Source organism: Clupea harengus, chromosome 4 (assembly GCF_900700415.2).
Source record: "Clupea harengus chromosome 4, Ch_v2.0.2, whole genome shotgun sequence".
Taxonomy (NCBI): domain Eukaryota; kingdom Metazoa; phylum Chordata; class Actinopteri; order Clupeiformes; family Clupeidae; genus Clupea; species Clupea harengus.
In genome coordinates, this window is record NC_045155.1 from 1,822,502 (window position 1) to 1,838,075 (window position 15,574).

The window sequence follows — 15,574 nt, forward strand, 5'->3', positions numbered from 1 at the left end:
TGTGCATGTGGGGGGTGGATGAAAGGGCCAGGTGAGGAGGAGACACGGACGCCCCTCTCCTCTCCCACTTCTGTGCGCCGCCAGTGGAGGAGAGGACCACGTTTCTGTCGGAGAAAAAGCCTCACTCCCCCCACCTAAGGTATGTCATCTCCCACCAGTCTGGGCTGTGTCACGTGGAGTGGCTATTTGTTTGCTTAGGAAACAGAGATGCTCGCTCCCAACGCGCACCATGGATGAGGCTTACCTCTGAAACATCCCGTTTTTTTTTTTTTTTTTTTTAAACACTGTTGCCATATTGATGTCTTGTTTTTTTTTGCCATGTGTACCGCCGCACTGTGTGTCCATGTCGACGAGGAGTAGGAAGCTCAGGTCACACTGTTTAAGGCGGTAGGATGTGAGTTCCAGTGTGAAGAGGCTGGGCAGGACTGTGTGGAGACTTGCCATAGTGGGTCAGGGGGCCACGCTGGTGTGGGCGACACACAGCAGGGGGTGGAGGTCTAGCCGAGGGGTTTCCTTATGTTTTTAACAGTCGATAATTACCTCCCATTACTTCGAGGAGCATCGCTCACTTCTCAGGAGCAACCTCAGAGACCACTGAGCATTTTGTGGTAGGCAACAACAGTTTTAGTGTCATCTCATGCGTAGCGTGGTGTACGTGGTAGATTATGATCTGGTTTCTGTGACATTACAAAGTTTGCCTGTGTGTGTGTGTGTGTCTTTGGAGATTTTTTTTTTTTTTTTTCCTTAAAGGAGAGGAAGCCAAAGGAAGAAAGAAAGAAATCAGTTGTTGGGCAACAGTGCTTGTTTTCTATCACAGTAAATACTGAGTCATGTGCATATAATAGGTCATATGTTTCTCAGTTGGCACCAGCCAAGATTCTTTCTCTCTCTCTCTCTCTCAGACTCTAGTCTCTTATACTGAAGAGGGCCACTACTCAAACACGGTGATGAAACTCTTTTCTTTTATAAACATTTGACTTTACAGCAGTTAACTTGGATGTCGCTCTAGATGAGTACTTTGTTTACGTATATATATATTGTCTTTCCTAAGATGTTTGGGTGTGAACTGGATGGTTGAGAAACATGGCCATATAGAGGGGTAAGATGGTTATAGTTTGAGCACTAGTTCTTACTGTTTGAGCAACTGCAAATGATGACTTTTTAAACTTGGAAATTAACGGACGAAATCCCTCGTAGAGCTAATTTTAAGAAAGAATTAGACTATATGTTAGCACTGAACTGCTTGTCTGTCACTGAAGTCATATCCCTTATCACAAAATGCATTTATTTACAGGTACAATACTGAGAAGATAATCTGTAAAAACGACTGTGTTGCAATTATCTCATGAGTCTGATATTGTAGCTTTTAACCTCTGTTAAACGCTCTGAAAGTCAACCTAAAAGATCTAAGACAGAGTTAACATGGGTGACACCCCTAGCCCTCTCACCTGTATCAGTAGAATTAGTACATAGTATTATATTTGCTTGACTAGTCCACAAAATTCCTAGTCCTAAATTTGAACAGATATTTGGCAAAATTCTAGATCACTTTGTAACTGTGAGACATAATTTCACCAAGTCATTTTTTATTTGTTTGTTTTCTCTTATCCCCAAGTCAGACAAAAGCAAAAAAAAAATAAAATAAAAGATAAAGTTAAAGTACAAGAGAACCTTGCTCCTTACAAACGGGCTTCTACGTATCTGGCCCTGAATCTTTTCAACATTCAACGCTAAACACACGTTTGCTTTTTCTTTACTCCTGCTCTTTTGCCAATTAATGCTGTTATGATAGACCTTCTCCCGCAGCTCCAGTGGCACCGCGGTCCACAGGGCTTGAAATAGCCCCTGAGACGAGACATCAGTCTCACTGAATTTATTTATCGGTTCCCATGATTATTTAAAAAAAAAGCTCCAAATCAGCCATGCTATTACTACCCACTGTTTATGGCCTGAAATGGTGTGACTTGGGTGGAATGGCGACTGGAAAAGAACAAACTCGCCGACATGTTTTTGGTGTACTGTATCGGGAAAAACACACATGCCGGTCTGTGTTTATGTATGTGTTGATGTGTAAGTGTGTGAAGTGTGTGTGTTTGTGTGTGTGTGTGTGTGTGTGTGTGTGTGTGTGTGTGTGTGTGTGTGTGTGTGTGTGTGTGTGTGTATGTGTGTGCATATGGAAATCTACCAAGAGACGGTTCACGTGATCCAGTTCTTTAATGGAGAGCAGGGTTGTGGACAGGTGAGGTTGGGACCGTAAACAGGGCATCAAAGGCCTCCTGGTTGCCCCCAGGGCCGTGATGATCCCTCGCACACTTCTCCTCCTTTAACAAACTTTCTCATCACACAGCCTGTAAACTTGACCTGCCACCGTTTTTTGCACCATTTGTCTGGTCTAACTTTGGCAAGCCTTTTTGGATGTTCTGATCTGAAAATGTTTTCCTGTCTCCCTTAGGACAAAGAGGAGTGAGATTTATCCTTTAATCACCAACTGGAAGGTGTTTGTGTTTGAGTTCTTTGGGGTGCTACATTGGGGCTCGGAACTAACGGAAGCATCTGAACCACTCGTCCCTCAGACCAGACCAGCGCTCAGGCACAGGAGGATGGGCAATGGGCTTGAGAGTGACAGTGCTCACTTAGCTCCGCCCATCCCCTCATGGAGCCTGTTGCCCCCGCCAGCCTTCTGTGGAACGCCTCCAACACCAGTCACTGGACCCCGATCTCATCAGCCCGGTCCAACACTTCAGAACTGAGCCGGCCCGAGAGTGGAGCTCTCCCCCAGTCGCTAGCCCTGGTTGCCATGCTGCTGGTGGACCTACTGGCCGTCATGGGCAACCTGGCCGTCATGACGGTGATCGCCTGCACCCCGCAACTGCGCAAGTTTGTCTTCGTGTTCCATCTGTGCATGGTGGATCTGCTGGCGGCCCTGGTGCTGATGCCGCTGGGCATGGTCTCGGACCAGGCCTTCTTCAGCGAGGCCCTCTGCCGTGGGTACCTCTGCCTGAGCGTGGGCTTGATCTGTGCCACCATCCTCACCATCTGCGCCATCAACGTGGAGCGGTACTATTACATTGTCTACCCCATGCGCTATGAAGTGAAGATGACCGTGGGCCTAGTGGTCACGGTCCTGGTGGCAATATGGATCAAAGCCATCCTCATGTCGGCCTTCCCCCTGCTGGGCTGGGCGCTGCAGGGGCCGGGGGGGAGTGGACCCTCCCCGGTTCCCGTACGGAGGCGCTGCTCGCTCCACTACACAGGCGGCAACGGAACGCCCCGTTTGGTTTTCATGGTCCTCTTCACCCTCATGTATTTCCTTTGCCCGGTCCTCATAATCCTGGTGGTCTACTGCAACATGTTCAAGGTGGCCAGGGTGGCCGCCATGCAGCAGGGCCCGGTTCCCACATGGATGGACACGCCGAGGCAGCGGTCAGAGTCCCTCAGCAGCCACTCCAGCATGGTGGGCAGTCTGGCGGGGTCTCGCGTCACTCCTCAGAGGACGTTCAGCGGGGGGAAGGCGGCTGTGGTCCTGTTGGCGGTGGGCGGCCAGTTCCTGGGCTGCTGGCTGCCGTACTTCTCCTTCCACCTCTACTCGGCTCTGGTGCCCATGTCTCCCGCCACCCTGGCCCAGCTGGACGTGGTGGTCACCTGGATTGGCTTCTTCTGCTTCGCCTCCAACCCCATCTTCTACGGCTGCCTCAACCGTCAGATCCGAGAGGAGCTCTCCAGGCAGCTGGCCTGCCTCTTCACGTGGGGGCGGCCACGCGAGGAGGAGCAGCTGCCCAGCCGCGAGGCTTCCATCGAGGAGAACTTCCTGCAGTTCCTCCAGGGCACGGGCTGCAATCTGGAGCCTCGTAACTCCCAGAGCATAACGGGGCCACAGAAGGGGCACGATGCTCTTCTCCCTGAGCCCCTACAGACCTCCCCGTGCCTCCAGAGGCCTTCCGTTGACTTGAACATCCCCGGCCAAATTGTGGAGGAGACTTCGGAGTTCACTGAGCAACACCACCTAAACAATGATCTCAACCTGTCAGAGAACTGCCGCAGGACAATGCCTGACCTGTAGGGGTGAAATGCACACTCGTTTCAACTTGTGTTTTTATTGCTATTGATGTTCCCTCCGTTTTTTTTTTTCATAGTTTGGTTTTGTTCGTTCGATTTCATGTGCTTTGAATTTCAGGGTTTAAAGTGGAACATTTAAAAAATATATATATATAGATCAGGTTAAGATTCTTACATGTTCCTGTCAGATAGTAGAGTCAAGAGAATATTATGAACCAAGACGTTCATGAAGTTTAAAAAAAAAAAGTAAATTGTAATGCGTCATCATTTGTCTTGCCCTCTGTTTCACATTCAACTCTCTCTTGATGAAAGAGAGGCTGACCCGGAAAATCGCCTAACAAAACTGTTCAACAAAACAAGATTTAAGCATGCATGCCAGTAGCATTCTCCGCAGTTTTGCTTCGTCTGACAAGTTAGGAATTTGGTACAGGTCAATTCCAAATATGACATTAGGACAGACTGACACTTCAGTCAGCAAACAGAGATGACATAGGATCATGACACAGCATCATGATCATTTTATTAAACATGGCCGTGTCATCTTGCACAATTTGAGTGCCTTTAAGGCCATTACTCAGTTGATCTCTCCCCAAAGGACCTTCTGTTGTATTTTTGAAAACCTGGGGACAAAATCAAATGTGAACGAAGGGATAAAATAGTCAGGTCACTGGCAACCATGTGCCATAACAGCAGATCGTGGAGAGAGCTGTCACAGATTCAGAAGACTGTTCACTCAATCTCCGCCCACTCATGTTTCAAGACAGAAATGAATGCAAATTCTGTCACATTTTTTCTCAGGATTCCAAAACGATATTGCTGTGCCTTTATGACTATATCCTAATTAAAATGTACATAATGTTAACAGGTTTTATTGAATGGTTTCATAGCAAGGGTATTTATAGGAACGAGTCAGACGGAGATGAATATTTTTAACTTCCCACTGATTGCACTGAATATTTATTCAGTGAAACTGCACAGAGAAACACATTGACTCAGTCTTACCATGTTTAGCACATGGTGTATCTGTCATTGGAAACACTGCACTTAGACATCAACCTGAGAGAGATTCAAGAGGGTTTATCATCTTGTAGTATAAATTACAACAAAAATGGAAGCACAGCAAACTGGACACATTTAAAGATAGAAAATGACAGTGTTGAGTCGTGCTGGTTCCTCGCCTGAACATCTGCATGCTAACTCCCTTTCATAAAACAGTGTTATGGTCTTCATCACAGAGGACAAATTCTAATGATTAGGACCAACCCACTTTCAAATGGCTCATTGTTTACAGGTTAAACCATAACAAACGTCTCTCCACAGTACACTTTAAGTACCACTGTGTTTTGCCATAAGCAACCAAGGCTTGTTGTGTCCACAGAATACAATGGAGGCAGTGCTGTGACTGCTTTTGCCCTTTCTTTAGCTACAGCCGGGGGACATTACCATCTTCTCACCTCAAGGAAATGAAACACAGAGATGCTTTGTAAAACTGCTACATAAACAAAGTCTCACATTTTCTGGTGTTTTATCTCTCGCCCTTTCTCTCTCTCTCTCTCTTTCCTTTTTCTCTTATTCCACTCGGTCAGCCTAAATCACATGATGTCAAAGCAAGGTATTTGGGGACGTCTTAGGTTTGGTGTTAAAAATACGGTGTGGTGCTGGGCAAAAAAAGGGCTCACGACATAACGCTTCTAATGTTCTTGTTTAATGACTTCAGTACAGGCTGAAGTTTTCAGTTGGATTCTTGATTCAGGTGACAAAGGGTCTTTTGGCGTCCTAGAAAGGGGTTGATGAAGCTGCATGCAAATTTGTTTCAATTGAATTACATACAAACAGAGCAAACATAATTATCTCATTCAAGTGCAAACCTCTGCACTGTTTCGGGCAATGGAGTGCCAATCCACGACTGAGAAATCCCCTGCCTACTGTGTGAAGGACAGCTCTGTTGCTTCTATTTCAGATGACTTCATTGAAATAAGACAACAGGGATGTAGAAACATGTTATTTATAAAAACAGATCAGGGAAGAGTAAGCCAGAGTTGATCATTATCCACAAAACGTCTTACTCCAACGAGACATGATTTGTTTGCCCTGTAAAACGTTAAATCACTCAATCCTTTATCTCACAAATCGGCCTATCATCATCACATCGTGTGGGTTGCTGTGGGGTCAGCTTCTGATCAATGTCACGTCACTGCACCTAATAGAATCACAGCCATTTATGAAACTCTACAGCCATTTTGTCTAGGTCGCTCAAGATACAAGTCACTGCAGACGGAGATGATGCTGGACAAACAGATGACCATCAGGTTTACTAACCAGTATTTATGTTAGGGCATCCATGTGGCCAAGTATGAACTGTCTTCTCTTCTGTGAGAGCATTCTTTGAGAACACGTATCTTTCTGAGGATAGTGCCTGCCACCCATTGATCCATCTGGAATTCATGTGTAATTATTTATTTTCTTTTTGTTTTGTTTATATATATATATATATCGTGTTTTGCAGAGAAAGTCCTGGTTGGTGTTATCGCTTTCATTTGCCAAGTCTTTATGATTTTTGTTGATTCTAATTAAAATACATCAAGAAATGCATCATGAATGTGTCTAAATGTTCATCCTACACAACATCTTAAGATCATACCATCTCATCACTGGAGAAACCAGTCTGGCTAGTTACAATATATTTTTCTGTTTCTTTTTCAGGTCAATTCTAACACAATACTAGTACACTTGGGAAACAATGACTCTGATCCTTACAGAAAAATCCTTGTTATCACAGATATTGTGTGTACGTGTGTGTGTGTGTGTGTGTGTGTGTGTGTGTGTGTGTGTGTGTGTGTGTGTGTGTGTGTGTGTGTGTGTGTGTGTGTGTGCGTGCGCGTGTGTGTGTGTGCACGCGTGTGTGTGTGTGTGTGTTTAAACATTTAGGTTTAGTGTGAAGGTCTATAGAGACACAAAAGTAAAATGCTGGGAGAGTAGGAAGATAAAAAGGAGGTGACATTTAAGGGAGACAGCGCTGACAATCTAATTATATGACAGAGTTGGAGGTGTCTGCTTCTGCGCTTCTTGTTTGGGGGTTGGAAAATAATCACACAGATTGTCTCAGAACAATACCAACAACAAAATCAATAGGCACTTTGTTTTCAGTTCATCATCTGTTCAAAAAAGGTCCATATGAACTCTAAATATTATTAATCATTACTATTATAAGACCAGCTAAATATTTTAGCCAATGACCTTTAAAGCAGGTGGTCTTTGATGTCTGTTTCTGTCAGCTTGACATTTTAAATGATTTTTTAGATCAAAATGAAATATAGAATATTCCCTCACCCACCTAAAGTTATCCACCATTAACTATGACAAAGATTTTTTTGTGGCATCACTTCAAAATGTGAAATAACATTTTACATTTTAAAATACATTGCACCACAGAACATTTCAGTGCTGTCTTGCCTTTTTTTCCTGTTTTGTCTTTTTCATTTTAAAATGGGATGGCCTTTATGAGGCTTCTCCAGGCGTAAACACACATACCACCCCACCCCCTCCAACACACACACACACACATATGTATTAGTGTTCTCAAAATGAATTAATTAGTACATTTTTACTGTGATTTATTGGAAATATTTAATATTTAATTACACAATTAACGCAATGAATGCAGCTGCCTGGGTTTTTGTTATTATTTCTGTTAGTGCACATTTAATGGTTAACATATGTGGAGGCATCCAACGTACACCCGACACGGAGCTTTGTTCAATTCACACGCTTGCAAGTTTGTTGAGTACTTCAACTTGCAACTAAGCCATGTTCTAATTACCGACTGGCTGACCTAGTCACTCGCTTCCTCTAAAGTATCTCCCTCCTCAAAAGTCTGTCTCTTTTTTTCCTCTACTGCCCCGTGTCTTCGTCTCAATCCCCCTTTCAAAATAAAAGTCTGTTACTTTCTACACATATGACAATTATGCAGTTTTAATGGCCTTGATGGTTTTACTGGAAATCTGTAGTTCACAAGAGAGAACCTGTGTTCAAAGCTAAAAATATGCTGTTGAACAATGGTATTTTAATTTAAATATGCTGTTGAACAATGGTATTTTAATTTAAATATACCTCCTTTGTGTTGATTCCACATTACTTCTGTGATTTTACATTTAATTATCCCTTTTTACAGGCGTCAGTCTTAAGAAGAAATAAAGATATTAATAGCAAATAATCACAGCAAATTGTGCAACAGACAGACAGCCAGCACTAATATATATATACCATAAACACACACAGTGACTCATATGCTTTGATGTGTTGGCCATGGAGTGTGAGAGAGGCACCTGGTGGAGAGGTTCAAACAGTATGACCTTTCAGCTAGGTTTTAAGGATGAAAGTCATACTGAGTATCTTTTTTGGAGGCGGCAGTTTATTCTTGATTCATGTCACACACGATAATCATTTTATGCTTTCAGAGAGGCTTATCTGTAACCCAGAGGTTTATCTGATGGCTATTCCTGTCCTCTCTGAGAGCACCATAGCCATTCACTTCACATTGTCTATACAATGAAATTTTAACGTATACAACAAAGACATGTTACCATGGGTAAAGTCTTCGTCCATTTCCTTTTTACGAGAACACCAGTGTATTGTGGCACACGGGGTGAGTTCATTCCAAATTGCTCTGTTTCATTCAGAAGTATTGAAGGTGGTGTTTCCATGGCAACTTATCCTCGCTGACATTCACAGGCGGAGGGAGAAGATAACAGAAGCATGGACCGAACCCCTATGATGCCACTCCAACTTGCTCAGTATCTCATAATCACCTATTCATTTGCTAAAGTCTGTGGTAGACCTACCGATTTATTTTACAAAAATTATGACCGGTATTTCATTCAGCAAGAGGCAGTGACTTTCATTGTTTTCTTCAACAGATTTTGTTTGCCAGTAAAATATTTGCATTTCCCTTTTCCCTTTCCCTGTTGACAGAGCACACAAATATTACGTTTCAATTTCATGACTATAGACACTCAAGTATGCAATTGCTGCAGTCATTAATCGCCAATTGCAAACTGTCTACATATACAAGAACCCAAATTGATCTAGGAACAAATCAAATCAAACATCACTCAGGTATAACATTATTGCCTTGACCACTAAAGATGGCGCCACTTTAATAGTGCAATAGTGTTCAAGTTCACCATGGTGTATAAAGTTATCAGATGTGCATGTGTTTAGATGTACAGTTTTAAAGAATGGTGCACTGTTGCCTGAGCCAAATGTCAATGGGAGTTTAGGGCGAGGCCCGCTCCTTCTGTGTGTGTGTGTGTGTGTGTGTGTGTGTGTGTGTGTGTGCGTGTGTGCGTGTGTGTGTGTGTGCGTGTGTGCGTGTGTGTGTGGCGCTGTGTGTGTTTGGTCTTTGTGATGCATGAGGATGGATATAGGAGTGTCTGCACTAAATGTGGGGAAAATAATGAACTGTTGTTGAGTGATGAAAAGTTAATTGTGCTCTCTCTGTCAGCAAGTTATCGACAACAGCCGAGAATAAAGACAACGTTCAGCGTGTCCTGTGAGAGCAGCAAACGCTACTATAGTATAACAAAATTATAAATACATACTGTGCCCAAAATAAGACAATTCTTCAGAAATCAATGCAGTGTGAGACATTTTAGGCATATATTTACTGTAAGGTATCTTGCTACCAGGCATCCATTACTTTTTAGCAATGTTAGCATGTTAAAACTGAACTGAATGCAGCAAGAAGCAATATTTGATTACTGGAAATGTATTTTGGGATAAGCTTGAAATAGGCTTGGTCTAAAACCTTGATGTAGATAATCAAAGCTATGTTTGCATTCATTTGATGTGATATCATAAATTCAAATGATGTGTCTTTTTATGAGTGGAGCTCCGGACATGCCCTTATTATTCTCTATGGGATGAAATGCTCTCTTATTGAATCTTTACAGTGTGTTGAAATCTACATGTTTTACATCTGACTGAGGAAAACAAGGGTCAGCCAGCAGCTCCGGATCTGTCTGACTTACAGCAAATACAGCTCCCAGCTTGTCAATGGTTCCAGATGGTAGGTAACAGGTATAGCTGTCCTTCCAGGGTAATTTACTCATGTTTATTTCCAACCCTTTTCACTTACAATAGTAATACTAGTTGTTTTTAAAGCAAACATGGGTATGAACCAGGGGGCAAAACATGTGGTTGCTTTGCAGTGGAAATTCGAAAAATATTTTGTATCCTGAGAATAATATAAAAATTATTTTGCACCATTGTTGTTTTAATTGAAAAATTCATAATCATCACAGATTTGATCATAATTTCTGAGAACTCCTGCGACAGATTCAGTTATTTTATTTATTTTTCAGCTAAAATAACAATGCAAGCCTTGCTAGATTCTGGTGGGACTGAAGAAGCCAAGAGTGTGCAAGTGACCGTCTGCATTTTGTAAGCTGCCGATTAGTATTTTTGGAGGTTCCGTTTTGTTAAAAAAAAAAAATCCAATCACTGAATGAATGGGGTTTTGGAACCCCAAAATAACGCCTGTGGTAGTTAAATAACTGTTTGAGAGACCCCACATTCAATTATGTTCAATAAAATGCACGTACATGTTGTCTCAGTATAGACAAAATGTCTGTTGCTATCCCTCAGCTAACAGCAAAAAAATAACTACAAACTACAAAGCAAGTTACTTGCAACCGGGCATTAACATGCGTCTTAGGCGATCCAATCACAAGTGGACAACTCTAGGTATGTCAGTTCACACCCGACATTAGAATGCGTCCGTCTCAACATGCATCTTGAGTGACCGTTTGTGATGGGATCATCTCACTTCCCGGCGCACGTACATCAGTTTCCCTTTGCAAGGACCAACTGTGTTGTTGTTTTTAACCAACGGGAGGCAGCAATGCATTTCCCGTGGCCAAACTGCCTGAAATTAAAAGAAGAAGAAGAAATCAAAACGATACAGATTGGGCCTATTCCTTGTTTCAAATTGTGAGATTTTTCCATCTTCTCACGAATCTTCTCTGTTTTGCTCCTCTGTCCTCCCTCATGTCCAACAGGACGAGCTATTTTGGCGTTTTAGTGTAGACTTAAGTGTTTTCTGAAATAATCATGGAAATGCTGGTATGGATGCAAATCGTTCTCACACAAAAACAGTATTTCCCAATTTAGCTGAATATAGTTTAGAGTGGATATGGTAACAAACCATGCTAGAAATGTGACCAAAAATCTGTTGACTGAAAACAACTAAATAGCTAGCGTCTGCTCAAGCAGCCTGGCATAGTCTACATCTGAGGTAGGCCTTAGACAGCCTTCACTTACCTCACGAAATATCGTAATTGCAAGTTCCGAGTACATAATTGGTTGAACAAAATCGTAATTACCAGTGGGAAACTCCTGTGATCGATTAGAGGGTGTTAACATATACATTTCATGACATAGATATGTACCAACCAGTCAACTTTACATCAGCATTGGCTTTGCAAAGTTTAGGGCTGATTTAAACCAGTGGATTGCCTTTAAAAAAAAAATTAAACCCAGAAAATGCAGATTTTTATAGAAATATTGTACATTGTAAATGGAGCGTTCCGTATATGTCTTCATGTTAATGATTCTGTCCTTAATGTTCCATTTTAGAGTGTTCTAATGTGTATTTCTGGAGCCAACAGGAAGAGCTGGTGCTCCAAGGGGCTGGCAGCCAGAGTGGCTAAGGGAGCATTTCCGCATCAGTTCCCCCAGCTCTGTGGCAGAGGCCCTGGACGAGGCAGAATGCTTAGTTCTGTGGTCTGTGATCTGTGGTCCACCAGCGCAAAGCATCACATATGAGCAGGCAACATGCTAGGTGACCATGGCAGCCCCATGGCATCAAAGACGAGGTCCCCAGAGAGCAACAAGCTGGTCAGAGGGGTTCTACTGATGTGGGGAACCCGGCACTGTCCAGAACCCACACCTCACAGCTCAGCCCCTCAGCCCCTCAACCCCTCAACCCCTCAGCCCTCCGCTCAAGCAGAGCGGTACAGCGGGCGAAACTGAAACTTTTCACGCTGCTGGTGAAGATAATCCATCAGCCTGAGGGACCACCACACCCAAGTCATCGGTCCAGAGGACCATCATGCCGCTATACCGTCAGTTGAGACCACGCCCAGGCCAGAGAAGCCTTTCCGCCAACGAGGGGCGTGGCTGCCTCGTCACTTCAGCCCACTTCAGAGCCTAGCACACTAAAGCCACTGTTGATCGCTGAGACCAGACAGGCTGTCGGTGACCTGCGCCAGAGGAGCTGTGAGGGGGCTGGAGGCGAACCAGAGAAGCCAGCCAGAAGAGCTCCTGGAGCAGTTATCTGACCTCTTTGCAGCCAGAGACGAAGACTGCATGCACACACCAGCCAGGTCAAGCACAACATCGACACCAAAGGTTTCACCCCATCCACCTTGGCTGAGGGGCTGAGCTGTGAGGTGTGGGTTCTGGACAGTGCCGGGTTCCCCACATCAGTAGAACCCCTCTGACCAGCTTGTTGCTCTCTGGGGACCTCGTCTCTGATGCCATGGGGCTGCCATGGTCACCTAGCATGTTGCCTGCTCATATGTGATGCTTTGCGCTGGTGGACCACAGATCACAGACCAACAGCTGAACAGAAGATTTGAGAGATGGTGGAGGCAGGCGTCATCGAGCCCCGCAGCAGCCCCTGGGTAGCATCCACTGAAAAAAGATGGCTCCTGGCATTTCTGTGTTGACTATCGCCACCTTAACAACACCACTTGTAAATACTCTTACAGGTATCAACGATGCACCAGACTATCTCGTTGGGTCCAGCTGGTTCAGCTCTCTTGATATCTGCGGTGCCCACTGCCAGGTAGAGCTGACCCCAGAGACTTGAACACCACCTTCTCCATTGGCAAGGGGATTTGGCAGCGTTCACCGTTCTTCCGTTCAGACTCTGCAATGGACCCGCCACCTTCGAGCACCTGATGGAGAGAGTGCCGGCTGGTATTCCCTGAAGCAGCTGTGTGCTTTACTTAGATGACCTCCTTGTGCATGCTGCAGATTTCAAAAGCGCCCTAGCCAACCTGCACAAACCTTGTTGTCCAAGCCATTCACTGAACTGGCCTGCGTCCGCGTCTGAAGAAGTGTCATCTGTTCCAGGAAGAAACAGCATTCCTGGGCCATGTGGTCAGCACCATAGACATATATACAGTCAGGCACAGCAGGAGTTTCCTCTTCCTTCCTCGACCTCTCCTTATCTTACCTCTAATGCTACTAGTACTTAACTCGCACTTACAGTAGTTACATTCCTGCACTTTTAATTTCTTATGTAGTATTTATTGTTACACTAGCTTGATTTTTCTCTCCTTTGTACGTCGGTTTGGATAAAAGCAAATGTGTCCACTGATCCAGTGTAGGTAGCAGTGGTGAGAGACTGGCCTGTTCCCCATGACATTGGAGAACCGCAGAGAACTGCACCGTCTGATGAAAAAGGGGGCAGCTGTTCCAGCGGAGTGAAGATCACACCGCTGCTTTCTTCATCGAGGCTCCCATCCTAGTACTTCCTGATCCATAGGGACCGTTCATACTGGATACTGACACCAGTTCGGTGCGGCACTGTCTCAGGAAGGAGAGCAGGGCGGGCAGGTGATCACCTACTTCAGTCACTCGCTAAGCCGACCAGAGAGAAACCGCTGTGTCGATGAGAGCTGCTTGCTGCTGTGATCTGGGGAATTCACCCCTTCAGAGCCTACCTCTCTACAGAAGACGGTTACTATTGCGCACTGACTGACCATGCCTCTCGCACCAGACTGCTTAACTTCAGAGAGGGGCAGCTGGCTTGGTGGCTCGAGACTCTGCAGGACTATGACTTTGAGATTCGTCACCAACCTGTCCTGGTGGCCATGCGAAGAGGAGCAGTTCGTGGCGGCCCTGCTTCACCACCCAGAATGGGCTTCTGTATCGGTGTTGGCAGGCGCCTGGAAGCGCCAGCGCGACATCCTGCAGCTGCGGAAGCCTCGCCAGCTGCATGCCCAAGTCCTCCTGATGGTTCATGGTTCGGTGGGGGGGGGGGGGGGGGGGGGGGGGGGGGGGAGGGCACTTTGGCATCACCAAGAAGCTTCATCGACTCCAGTCCCACTTCTATGGGCTGGGCTGCCACCAGGACGTAGAGTTATATGTTCACCAGTATAACTCAGCGCTGCTCTGCCCCAGGACGTAGAGTTATATGTTCACCAGTACAACTCAGCGCTGCTGGGCTGCCACCAGGACGTAGAGTTATATGTTCACCAGTACAACTCAGCGCTGCTCTGCCCCACTGCAGCCACACCAGGTGGGGGCACACATGGGCCGTGTGGCTGTGGATGTCCTGGGCCGTTCTTCCCACCACCGACCAAGGGAACCAGTACATCCTTATGGCTGTGGAAATATTTCACTGAGTGGCCAGACAAGTATGCGGTGCCTGACCAAAATGTTGCCACTCTACTGCTGAACGCATGGTCAGCAACATGTTCTGCCATGCCAGTGCACCCGGGGTGTCGAAATACGGTACTGGATAAATGGGAAGATCCGGGCCAATACACAAACAGATGTTCCACTCCGGAATGGACATTTTAAAAAGAGAATATACTGGCTGTAGCATTGTTGATGGAGAAGCCAGTATTTCAATTAAGCATGTTTCCTGAATCTTTGATGACATATCGTGGTCATTTTATGACTTAGTAATTTACTACATATTGGTCTTTTCAGCCAGGAACAACCAGAACATGCTGTATGTAAGCACTGTAGCCTACTCTATTTGCCTACTTACAATGACTTATGTGATGCTAACAGACAGATTAAGTTCAAGTAATGTGTTCATTTAAAACAGTACAGACCGTGCCTCAGAAATAAAGTAAAAGTCATTCTCATTCTTGTCCATTCTTGTCCTTTTTCTCCTTGCTTAAAGGCTGGTGCCCCTGACAGAAATACTTTGAGGAGAAGCAAATTATCCCAGAGCTGAATTTTAAAAGGTAAAATGTTGGTTTAGATGTTGGAAATGTTATTTCGTGCTGGTTAAGTATGGACTGTCATGTCATTTGTAATAGCCTAAGTTCAGAAATGATTTGTGCTGAAATGTGACGCAATGATCCATTTGGACACTCGAGCGCCCTCTAGGTGCCAGACCAAATCCTTGTGGGAAACGCGGAAGGGGGAGTCACCCATAGGCTCAGATTTATTCTGTGCCCCAGTTTTTGAAGTGTAACTTCACCCCTGCCATGAGCCTAATATAATATTGAAAAATGCTAAAAGGTGGGCAAGGGGCTGGGAGGGGGGGCATAAACTCCTGTGAATGATGAGTCCCAAATCAGCAAAGGAAAATGAGACTCACATTAACAGGCGGTGGCTGGGGGAGAGGTGCCGCCCATTTCATGACATAGATAGGTCCCAAATGGTTGACTCTATGTCAGCATCAGGATTTTAAACAGTAGATGGCGTGTTGAGCCATTTTCAGCCCATAATATTTTGTATAAAAGTGCGACATTTGTCAATATTAACACAA

The 15,574-nt window shown here is 44.8% G+C and overlaps 1 protein-coding gene across 3 annotated transcripts in view; it reads left to right on the forward strand.

Moving 5' to 3' along the window:
• The window catches only part of gpr61 (G protein-coupled receptor 61), a 6,722-nt gene extending 74 nt beyond the window's left edge, over positions 1-6,648 (forward strand). The window contains exons 1-3 of one of the 3 annotated variants that reach the window (XM_031565719.2): positions 1-139; positions 903-944; positions 2,453-6,648. The exon at positions 1-139 is cut by the window's left edge and continues 74 nt beyond it. In XM_031565719.2, coding sequence (XP_031421579.1) covers positions 2,654-4,060 — 1,407 coding nt within the window. In that variant the 5' untranslated portion in view covers positions 1-139; positions 903-944; positions 2,453-2,653 and the 3' untranslated portion in view covers positions 4,061-6,648. Of the gene's footprint in view, positions 140-902; positions 945-2,141; positions 2,240-2,452 lie in introns of those variants that run through there. The other 2 variants (XM_031565718.2, XM_031565720.1) reach the window with 2 other exon arrangements.
• The last annotated feature ends 8,926 nt before the right edge of the window (positions 6,649-15,574 follow it).